At 41.9% G+C, this 12,326-nt stretch overlaps 2 protein-coding genes across 8 annotated transcripts in view; one reads left to right on the top strand and one right to left on the bottom strand.

Annotated features, from left to right (window-relative positions):
• Positions 1 to 12,326, bottom strand: part of LOC123754971 (uncharacterized) — a 46,927-nt gene that overhangs the window by 8,342 nt on the left and 26,259 nt on the right. For all 4 annotated transcript variants that reach the window (XM_069332884.1, XM_069332885.1, XM_069332883.1 and 1 more), the window contains 4 exons: positions 9,958 to 10,109; positions 6,279 to 7,412; positions 5,808 to 6,168; positions 182 to 390 (listed from right to left, as the gene is read on the bottom strand). In XM_069332884.1, the coding sequence (XP_069188985.1) occupies positions 182 to 390; positions 5,808 to 6,168; positions 6,279 to 7,412; positions 9,958 to 10,109 (1,856 nt within the window). The remainder of the gene's footprint in view (positions 1 to 181; positions 391 to 5,807; positions 6,169 to 6,278; positions 7,413 to 9,957; positions 10,110 to 12,326) is intronic.
• The window catches only part of LOC123754972 (zinc finger protein 271-like), a 47,589-nt gene that overhangs the window by 32,981 nt on the left and 2,282 nt on the right, over positions 1 to 12,326 (top strand). For all 4 annotated transcript variants that reach the window (XM_069332891.1, XM_069332889.1, XM_069332890.1 and 1 more), the window contains one exon: positions 9,952 to 10,075. The gene's annotated coding sequence lies outside the window, so the exon portion shown is untranslated. The remainder of the gene's footprint in view (positions 1 to 9,951; positions 10,076 to 12,326) is intronic.

Below are 12,326 nucleotides of genomic sequence, written 5' to 3'. Positions count from 1 at the left end.
CTATAAAACTCCGTGGCTGATGCACCCAATAATTGGTACACTGTCAGTGACAGTAGTTACAGGGAGCCACAATGAGCTTCCCCCAGAACATTAACTTTCAAATAATTTTTTACTCTAAATTAGTTATATACAGTATAACAATTTGACTACAATTAGAATTTTCTTTTAAAAATAATCTCACGTTATATTCCAGTAGAAGCTTCATTCCGGTGAATATGACGGTTGTGTTATTTATAAATACATCATGAAGGCTACACTTATCGAGGAGTAGGGTGAGTGAGCAGTGCTGAGAGTCAAATGGATAATAAGTGAGGTCCATATGGCAAGCCGAGGTCACAGTGAGGCGATGCTTGCTCCTCAACCGATTGCTCCACCCTTCATAAAGCAAGTCTGTTAAGTGAAAACATATACACTACCTAAATCTGTAAATGCATTAAAAACAAGGGTAATATAAGTTTTGTAAATGTTTTAACAGCTAGATACAGGCTACAGTACATAAAAAATATTCCTCGATTCTACTGGAAGTTCAATCCCTGGTCTCTGAGTAGAAGCCAGGTATCGTACTCTTCAATCTTTTATGCTATAAAATTAGTAGAATGATTATTCACATCTGTGCCTGATACACTAGCACACTTTATGAAATACCATAGGGTATTTCATAAAAAAAAGTGTACCAAAATTGTCAAATATGTTTAGCCAAGCTAATAGATAGACAATGATTGACAATGATAGACAGATAGACAATGTAAACATTAGCAATAAAAATGATGGAAAGTTTCTTGGCATATTCCTAGACAAGAGACTCAACTTCAGTACCCACATACAACACATAACTAAGTCTCTAAAACAGTTGGTATACTCTCCAAAATCAGATATTATGTACCTAACTCTGCTCTCATCTCTCTATATTATGCACTAATCTATCCCTATCTCAACTATGGTATCTGTGCATGGGGTTCAACCACTGCAAACCACCTCAAGTCCATCATCACCCAGCAAAAATCTGCTATCAGAATAATATCAAATTCTGCTTTCAGACAACACACAGCCCCCTTGTTTAACTCCCTAAACATGCTAAACATAATCTCACTCCATAAATTCTCTTGTGTCAACTACATTTACAAAACCCTGTTCTTAAATGCAAATCCTTGTCTGAAACTCTTCCTGGGCAGATGTAATAGGACCCATCATCACTACACCAGAAATAAATATCTCTTTGATATCCCCAGAATTAAACTTAATCTGTGTAAACACTCTATGCAAATAAAGGGACCCAGTTTATGGAACTCACTCCCTACTGAATTGAAAAGCTGTCCAACTTTTACATCATTCAAAATCAATACTAAAAAGTACCTAATTTCATCTTCATAGTTTTTCACTTTTTGCCTTAAAATTGCACTGTATCTATTGCTACCCAATCTCCCAACCTTTATGTTCCCAATTTGAACATCTTTACCATTGTGATCATTGCTGTCTTATATGTGCTGTCAATCTGCTGTATGGTGTCTATTAATCTTGTTTTAAATTACTAATCAAGCTGTCAATGTAATCAATCAGAGCTTTAATATAACAATGTGCTTTAATATACTTACTAAGCTCTCTCATCTCATTTTCTCTTGCAATGTATCTTTATCATTTATCAATTCTGATAGAAATTACCTACTTAAAATTATCTGCTAGATTAAGGACCTGCCCGAAACGCTGCACGTACTAGTGGCTTTACAAGAATGTAAATACTGTACTATCCAATGTATTCTTGCAAACCCAATGTACCTTCTTGTATATATATAAATAAATAAATAAATAAATAGCCATAGTCAATCCATTTTGCATCATATTTACCTCATAACACGAGTAACGTATGACAGATTCTGTTGAATTAGCAAAGATTAATCTCATAAGTAACAATTATATTATTCTTAAATAGTTCAGCTAAATAAAAGGCCTACATCATGGTGCAAATGGTAAAAAACCAGCGTTGAATGTAGTGAAATGCCATTTTCTGGGCGAGACTCGGAGGTTTCCCTGAGCTATCCAGGCTGATATTACTAATGTCAGACTTTGGCATCAGTCATGTGTATGGAGTTCTTTAGGCCTACTGGGGACCACGAGGCAGAACCTGGCCCCCTCAGAGAGGCATGAGGAGCAATGGCCTATAGAAACCCCCATGTGGTTGGAAGCATTCTATGTCTGCCATCGACCGGGTCAGGCACCCAGAAAGGTAAGCATCCCAAAACAAACCCCTATTCTGGTTAAGAAATTATTACCGAGAACCAAACTAGTGGACAGAACTCCTGTAACAAAAATGAGCTAACGAGCATGACGTCACCACGTCACCACACTGCGCCGCCGTCTGCACAGCTCCCTCCTCCCTGGGAGGGGGAAGGGGGAGCCCCAGACCCCTCACGCTGGCTACCCAAAACCCACGTTCTGAGGCTGGATATCAAAACACGCGAAAAACTGCCGACCGGAGGGAGGGAGGGAGGGCTGCCGGGGAGCCTCCAGGGGTCTCCCAGAAAATGACGTTTCATTACATACAACACTGGTTTTCTGGAGGGAGCCCCATTGGCTCCCTGGAGCTACCTATCAAAAGACGAAAAAGAGAGGGACCTACCCAGGAGGCGGACGTTGCTCACCCCCCAACTCGAAGTGGAGACAAAAGACTGCAACCGCCTACCCAAGGCCATACAGGCCCAGGAACATCAACGAAGGAATGCGTAACCAACCTACGAATGTTGTGGGCATGGGGATAGACTGCATGCTGGCTGGAACAAACCACCCCGCGGACAACCCGAGAGAACTGCACCCTGGAACAGGGAAGAAAGGAAACTGGAGCAACCCAAAGCATGACCCCAGTCACGGCAGCCATGGCACACAAAGAATGGCGAAGCGCCGCAACCGAACACAACACATGATGCACCCCCGGCCAGACCAACCAAGCATCAACAACCCAAGGACCCCTCCGGAAAGCAGCCATGTCAGTCTCCGCCAGAAAAGAAGGAGATGGCTGCAAGCAAACAAACCTATCACGAGGACCAAAAGAACAGAAACCCTGGGGCCGGAGGAGAGAATGAAGCACCCTGACTCGGCCCCCAGAGGCCAACACCAACTAGAAACGAGCCTCGGAAAATAATCCAGAACCGAAGGGGCACAACAAACTGAGGAGAAGAGAGGAGAGCACCCAATCCAAGAACCAGGACGGCTCAAGCGGGGCAAGAGCAGGCTGGAGATGAACTACACTAGAGACATCTCGTGAATTGGTGCAGAGGGAACACCAAAACCGGAACAACCAGAAGTGACTCCACCAGCGCCACACGAGACAAGGCGACAGTATGTGGCAAGATGATGGCTCTGAACCTCCACAAGAGAAGGACAAGACCACACCAACAAAACACAGCAAACCTACGAAGGGACAAAAAGAAAAAGAAAAAGGAAGGACCGCCAAAAAACCCCACATCGCCGCTGCGACGAAGCACGCAGGTGGGACACTATCAACGAAGCCACCTGAACACCAACAGATGGTGAGAGACTCGAGGCAGAACCTAACCCGCCCCACCATGGACTGATCGAGCATAGGAAGAGGCAGAGCCGCGGGAAAACCTCAGGTGTGAACACCGAGCAAGCAGAGCTGGAAACCCATGCTGGCAAGGAACCAGATGGAACTGAACCCCCAGGACGTGTACACTCATGGGGGTACCACCGAAATAGAGAAGAGCACTCAGTACACGGGGCCAAAACCAAGGCAGACCTTCCCCCACCAGGCAGGCAATCAAAAGAAAAAAGAAAACCCCGCAAGAGGACAGTATACCCAGGCGAAACAGAGCCAGCCGTTATGATTGGCGAAAACAATTTGCGCAGTACCCTGCGCCCCTTACCAGTGCAAACTGCCTTCTACCCTAAGGTGAACAAGGGAGTTGGAAGACCCTAGCCCACAAAGGGCGGCCGAAAACTGAGCAGTAAACGGCCAGAGGCAGAACCCAAGGAACTTGTGGAAGGTGGCCCCAAGGGCAGTACTTACCAGGCACCTAGGGAAGGGAACCCTAGGCGCATGCAGCCCGAATACGGAAGAATTACTCCTGGCTCACACACCCCCTACAAGACAGCCACCACGCCACAAGGCACAGAGCTGAGACCAAGTCTGGAGCCAGAGCACACGACCTCTGCCTAACGCATCAGCATTAGAACTGGGGTTTTAGGTAGCCGGCGCGAGGGGTCTGGGAATCCCAAGACCTCACCTCGGTATGAGGTGAGGTCTTGGGATTCCTCACCAAGGGGAGGGGGGAGCTGTGCAGACAGCGGCGCGGCGATATAGTAACGTCATGCTCGTTAGCTCATTTTTGTTAGGGGAGTTTTATCCACTAGTTTGGCTCTCAGTAGCAATTTCTTAACCAGAATAGGGGTTTGTTTAGGGATGCTTATCTTTCTGGGTGCCTGACCCGTCAATGGCAGACAGAGAATGCGTCCAATCACATGTGGGTTTCTATAGGCCATTGCTCCTAGTGCCTCTCTGAGAGGACCAGGTTCTGGCTCGTGGTCCCTGGTAGGCCTAAAGAACTCCATACACACGAGTGATGCCAAAGTCTGACATTAGCAATATCAGTCTGGATAGCTCCGGGGAGCTGACGGGCTCCCCCCAGAAATTAGTCAGAAATATAGGCAGATAAAATTCATATGGGAATTCAAGCATAATAAGTAATTGCAGATAGCAATTGGAGTCATATAAAGGTTAAGGTTCCACAAACAAGTACAGTATTTAAATAGAAATATAAGAAATTATTTCCTCAGAAAATGCTACAATATCTCTTAAATTTATCTTGATTCTTCCATATTTCCAAGCACTTATATTGAGATATTTATAAAGTTTTTACTAAAAGTATAAATCATATTTAAACAATAATAAATATCAAGACTTAACTAAATACAGACCAGGCTAAAAAAAAAAAAGATAAAAGGCTTATTGTATTCCTGAAAAAAATAAGGGAATGAAAAGGTTTTCAGTCACTGGCTACCTTAGTGGCTTGGCAACACAGTGTAGATTAGCTGGGTAACATGATGCAGGTACCATCATCCCTTGTATTTATTAGAGCTCATGGTCCAACAGAAAGAGCATCGCACATAGCAAGCCTGCCTGAATGTGGTCAAACACCTCCTAGTGCTCTGATAAATGTGTGGGTAAATTTTTCTGGGATGGCCCCTCAGTAACTCCTTGAGCTAAATGCTGGTCCAGTTATGCCTTAGGCAGGGGTGGGTTCCATTGTCCTGGTACATCTTGCTACCAGGAGCCAAGATCAGAATTTAGTATACCGTAGGTTAGAATTAAAAAGAAAATACTACTGCTTGAAGAAAATTAGGTACCTATGGTGTTACGGACTGCTTGAGCCAGTAACCAGTCACCAAGTCAATGGTATGATCTCAAGAAGTGGCAGTTGCAAGTAACTGTGCAAAGAATAAATGGTGGGTAAGCAATATGCAATAACACCTAACACAATAACAATTTGAACTGTATCCTTCTGGCTCTCATGTGGCCAGTTCAGCTCTGGTGCCAAGCATTCCTGGCTGGTTATCCCATTCCTGTTTCTCACCCAAAGATCTGCCTTCCCCAGTTTGTGAGACCTCACCTTAAGTATTACCTCATTATGTTGGCATTATGTCATCAAATTTGAGTACAAAGGATTTTAACAAATAATCTATATTCTCATTCAAATTACGAATATTTAAGTTAAGAATTCTTTATGGACACCCAAAGGCAGTCAAATTAAATAATTCAAGAATATATTCTATACATTAATAAAAAATATTTGTCATACCTTCCTTAGCAATGGCTGTGTTGTCAGGTAATGGGGATGTTTCCCTGAGAACCACTGTCTCTCTGGTGTGGGTAATGACATGAGTGTAGCTGTTCATTTCTCCCCGCATCTCTATCTCTGGCGTCCATATCATTCCTTCGTCTGCTGCATTAAGAGCTGGATCTTGTCGTAATTGGCGAAACTTTAGTCTTGAATCATGCCAGAGGAGATGTACTTGCAGATCTTGTTCCAGCATGAAGCTCATTACATCCAACTTCTTGATGAACTCAATGTTAACATCAATGTCTACCAACATTGGGCGCCCGGATTGTGGTCCAGGTGGTGGCAGTAACTGGTTGTAATTCTCCGAAATAACCACCACCTGTCAACAAAAAGCACGTTCTCTCTGTACTATGCAAAAACTTCCACAAGAGGATTTAATTTATTTCATACCAAATTATTATCCATTTACATCATGAACATTTAACAAACCTCACAATCGGCCTCGTCACTCTGATCCTCACAGTCAATATTTAAGTTACAGCGGTAGTCCAATGGTATGCAGGTCCCATCATCACATGTGAACTCGCCCAGCTGACAGATGCTGAAAGAGAGGGTCAAATTGTTGCTGCCACACCTGTCACTTTCAATATACCACCTGTGTCGGCCAATAGGGAAGATGCCTTGTGAGGGCAGCATTTGTCCTCGTATAAAGTCCATTTCCTCGTGGATCAAGTTCCACGAGTCATTAGCCTGAATAGTATTATTCTCTGTTCCCCAGGTGATTCGTGAAACAGATTTTCCTAGAAAGATTAGTCGATTTTCAGTCTCTGTTAATATAAACTCTGTGTCGAAGCCCAAAGCGCCACACAGTCCTCTCAGCCGTAGAATGATGGTGTCATTATACTCACAATAGGTGCACATCAAGGTGTTATTGCAGTTAGTGGGAAACCAGAATCCATGCCACTTTGAGCTTTTAGGAGCAATTGATACACTTATGCATGATACAGCTTCAGTCTGATAAAGGAATTCATAGGAGATCTTCAGTAGTGATGGGATCTGCCATGTCTGATAATGCCTCCAGGTATATGTTGTGAGATCTCCTTTCAGTCCCAGCCAGACACTCTCAATGTAATCATCTCCACAGATGTCTTGGTATGGCATCACAAGATCTATTAAATTTTCATTCTGTCTGTTGTTTTGTGGCAGTCCCAGATGTCCCCCAGTTTTGTGGCACAATCCAACGCTGGCATGGAACGAGAGACGTACAGGAAATATTAGATTATATGCATTTACTCTGTGTGCGCACTGTGATTTCTGGCTAACATTGCTCATTTTTAATGCTTTACCTTGCATGAAGAGGTGCATTTGTGTTAGATCAATTACTGGCTGGTGGTCGACTTCCATGGGTAAACAGCTAACAAAATCGATCATCTTTTGAAGAGGCAGGAAAACAGAGTAAAGCCGAAGATCAGTGAGGTCGCCACAGAGGGATTGCATACTTTTAAAGAGACCACCATACTCGTCTTGGTCAATCCCAAGCAGCATGTATCCACCCCCTTGCACTATGGCCCCCGTCTCGTTCTCCAGTAGTGGTTTCTTGTACTCCAGCACATCACTCCACACCTGAAACAGTCATCACGATTATCACATGATTGCCCGTAACATATTCCATGCCTAGCTCATGATCTATTGATTGCCAGGTCATCACTATTTACTCTGCCAACATCTCACCTATAAGACTAATTTGAAGATTCATCAAAGAGTCTGCTGGGGGCCTTGTGCAAGGGGTGACGGAACCTTCACAGACTACAGCAATGAATTGAGTGAAATGCTGAAGTTACAGTATGATTCTGTTTTCAGTGAACCTCTGAACACCTTGCAGATCAATGATCCAAACAAATTATGAATGTGACACCACCATCAAACTATATAAGAGATGTTATGACAACCCCCACTCAACTTTGGAGTAGTCATAGACAGCATACCTATGCACTCTGCACCAGGCCCAGACTCCTGCAATTCTATATTCATTAAGAATTGTATAAAACCACATCACAGGCCCTAAACATCTTTTGGAGACTGAGCCTAAATACTGGTGTTATCTCCTGACATACTTAAAACAGTGGAGATTGAGTCAGTTCACAAAGGAGGTAGTAAAGCTGATGCAAAAATTTATGGACCAATAGCTCCAACATCATAAAAATCATCGTAACAGTGCTAAAAAGTAAGTTCATAAACCATATGGAATCACAGTATCTATGTAACCCTGGGGAACATGGGTTCAAAACTGGGTGCTCCTGCTCTCATGATTGCTATACCACTATTACGTGGTCGTAAATGCCAGGAAGTCAAACAAAATGCTGACTAACAGAATCCAGAATGTAATAGTCAACAAAGTAAAATCTGAATCATCCACAGTGAAAAGTTCAGTTCCCCAAGGTACCTTGCTTTCTCCTGTACTTTTCTCTCATCCTCATATCAGACACAGACAAGGATGCAAACTATAGTACCGAATCTTCCATTGCAGTTACACTAGAATTTTCATGAGATTAGCCAATATAGAGGACACAGCAAACCTCCAATCTGATGTTATTCAAGTCTTTCAATTTGCCACAGAAAGTAACGTGATGTTCAATGAGAAAATCTGTAGGAAACGTGATGAGGGTTCGAATCTATGCGCTGGATATTCACAGGCACATGCTCTAGACAACAATTCCACGACATGGTCAAATGGATTGCAACCTGGGGTACTAGGCTGTGCATGGGGCATTGTGACACTCTAGTTTAGTTTCAATTGAAGCCTCAAGAACTCTAGAGGGTGCAGTAGTACCCCAAGTATCAATCCTTGTGACCATGTCATGGTATAGTTGTCCAGAGCATGTGCCTGGGAATGCCTAGTGCATTGGTTCAAACCCACATCATGGTTACTATGGATTTTCTCACTGATGCATCTCGATAGTGTAATTACTCTGTGTAATGATGTTAATGCAGACAAGTTCCAAATGACTCTAGTATGGAAAAGAAATCATCAAAGCAGAAATCACATATAAAACAGTCAAACCACACTATTGAAAGAAAAAGCAATGTTACAGATTTAAGAGTAATTTTATTTGAATCATGTTGGAAGGCCTTACCTTTAAAGAACACAACAAAGTTGCTGCCACAACTGCAATAAAAATGACAGGTTGGATAACAAAAATCTTCCAAACAACAGATGCTGTGCCAATGATGATACTTTTCAAGACTTTAGTGCTCTCTTAGAGTGGCGTATTTTTGTACATTAACAACTCCACTCAAAGCTGGAGAAATTGCTGACCTGGAGAGCTCATAGATTTTTTACCTCCACTCAATAAAACATTAAATTATTGGGACCGCCTAAAAAAATTTAATGTTTTCCCTAGAGCGCAGGTGGGAGAGATACATAATAATTTACACTTGGAAAATATTTGAAGGACTGTTTCCAAATCCACATACACAAATAATACCACATAAGACCAGAAGGCATGGCAGAATGTGCAAAATAGCCCCACTGAAAAGCAGAAGTAAAATTGGTATGCTAAGACAATTAAGTACCTTCAAAGGATACTTGATCAACCAGGCTGTGATTCGTATATCAGGCTTCGAGCAGCCGCATCGAACAGCCTGGTTGATCAGACCAGCAACCAGGAGGCATGATCAAAGGTTGGGCCGTGGGTACATTGATCCTTGAAATCAATAACAGGTAACAGGATTAGCAACTAACCAATTTTAGACAATTCTCGGAAGCACCCATGACAGGAGTAACAGTGATATTTTTACCTTAAACTCAGAAATATAAATGCCCTTTTATTGATGTGTTACACGAACTAGGTGTATTCAGTGTTACTGTATTTCAGAGCATATGGATAAACAAAAACCATAATTCCCTTCCACAGGTGCTCCTGGAAGCTGTGTAAAACTAGTTAGAAGCTTAGATAGCTTGCCAACCCTTGGCAGAATCTTTGCGGCATTTCCAGGTTTGAGTTCCTAGAAGTGAGTATGGCGGATTGGATAGAGGAATAAACTGGCAATCGGGTGAAAAAAAATGGGTTATGAGTACAAGCCAGGGTAAAAGCTCTTTATACTGTATTACATTACACTATTACTAATTTTATTTAATTGTCGATTTATTCACCCATGTTAGACTAACCTCATCATTCAAGACGACGGTAAGGTTCCGAGTGGACAAGTCAACTGCCAGACAGATGTGGATAGGGTAGAACACATCAAAGGTCATGAGCTTCCTCCAGGCCAGCAGGTCACAGCAGGTGAAATACAGAGATGAGTAGCTTGTGTCTAATACTGCAGCAGGATCAAATGTTACATCATAATTTTAAGCTAATTATACTATTATTTAAATACAAAAGGACCTTACTAACATTTTTTCAATACTGTAGTACCATTGAAAGTAAGGCATTTAGCATCATCACGAATCTGATGATACAGTATCTGTAAATTTTAATCAGGATGAATGTCACAGTTATTATTTTGATCACTATACAGTGGAACCTCAGTTGACGATTGCCCTAGAGGACGAATTTGTTGGTATACGACATCAAATTCATTGTAAAATTTGAATTGGTGTACAACGATTTACTTGGAAGATGATGTCTGTTCGTACGCGTATAGTCTGTACTGTCCTAGTTGTATGCAGGCAAAACGTAGGAGAGAGAGTACCCCAGAAACGTCATCACTGCCTGATGTTATAATGGAAAGGGACTCCCCCTTCCAAACACTAACACCTCTCCTCCCCTCTTCCAAATTTTTGGTTGACCACACGTCTCTGGGAATGGATTACAATTGTAAACGAAGGTACCACTGTATTTGTATTTTATTTGAATTAATAATAAAATCTGTTATAGATTCAGCTACTCGGAACAAAAAGTTCCAAGCAGCATGGTTTATGGTGAGCCCGTTGTACATAATAGTACATAATAATACAAAGAAATGACAATGGCATGAAATATCAATGAGAGAAACCTGGTTGTGGCACCAGCTGGGGTCTCCAAACTGTGGACTTAGTGGATTCCTGCTTAGTGGACTCTACTGATTCTAATTGTCAAGGCAAGCATCTGATATTCAGGATGCTGGTTCAAATCCCCACACTGCTCCAACTGATTTTCTCAACAATAATATTAATAACAATAAATAATAATAATGATAATGATGAGAAAATTGAAGCAATGAGGTGACTCGAACCAGCAATCAATTAACTCCCATCCGTGTACCGTACCCCTGTACCATGACTTTAAATAAGTTATACAACTTGGGATTCCACTGAATCCACAGGAAGTCTGGAGATTTCTACTGAAGCCAGTCCAAGGTTTATTATATATATATATATATATATATAATAAACCTTGGACTTTATTATATATATATATATATATATATATATATATATATATATATATATATATATATATATATATATATATATATATATATATATATATATATATATATATGCGAACAAGCCAGAATGGTCCCCTGGACAATATGCAACTGAAAACTCACACCCCAGAAGTGACTCGAACCCATACTCCCAGAAGCAACGCAACTGGTATGTACAAGACGCCTTAATCCACTTGACCATCACGACCGGACATAATGAGGTGATAGCCGAGGCTATTTGAACCACCCCACCGCCGGCACTCGGATAGTTATCTTGGGCATAGCATTTTACCAAATCACCTCATTCTTAGGGGCACACGTGAGGAACACAAATGCGAACAAGCCAGAATGGTCCCCTGGACAATATGCAACTGAAAACTCACACCCCAGAAGTGACTCGAACCCATACTCATATGTGACTCGAACATATGGATTAAGGCGTCTTGTACATACCAGTTGCGTTGCTTCTGGGAGTATGGGTTCGAGTCACTTCTGGGGTGTGAGTTTTCAGTTGCATATTGTCCAGGGGACCATTCTGGCTTGTTCGCATTTGTGTTCCTCACGTGTGCCCCTAAGAATGAGGTGATTTGGTAAAATGCTATGCCCAAGATAACTATCCGAGTGCCGGCGGTGGGGTGGTTCAAATAGCCTCGGCTATCACCTCATTATGTCCGGTCGTGATGGTCAAGTGGATTAAGGCGTCTTGTACATACCAGTTGCGTTGCTTCTGGGAGTATGGGTTCGAGTCACTTCTGGGGTGTGAGTTTTCAGTTATATATATATATATATATATATATATATATATATATATATATATATATATATATATATATATATATATTATATATATATATATATATATATATATTATATATTTTATTACACACACACACACACACACACACACAGGTGGGTACGAGTACGAGTGGACTGCGGCTTCCTGTTAGCAGGCTGAAAGATTTCCCTTCCCATAGCCTTACCCACTAGTTTCCCTGGAATACAACCCACTAATCATTTAACAACCAGCTACCCAGTCACTGCTAGTAAAACAGAGGCATACAATTAAGGATTGGTGCCAAGTCAATCCTTCCCAGCCAAGATACAAACCCAGGCCAAAGTGCTCAT

Source organism: Procambarus clarkii, chromosome 28, assembly GCF_040958095.1.
Source record: "Procambarus clarkii isolate CNS0578487 chromosome 28, FALCON_Pclarkii_2.0, whole genome shotgun sequence".
NCBI classification, from domain to species: Eukaryota; Metazoa; Arthropoda; class Malacostraca; order Decapoda; family Cambaridae; genus Procambarus; species Procambarus clarkii.
The sequence above is the reverse complement of the archived record's forward strand: the minus strand, read 5'-3'. Positions and strand labels throughout refer to the sequence as shown.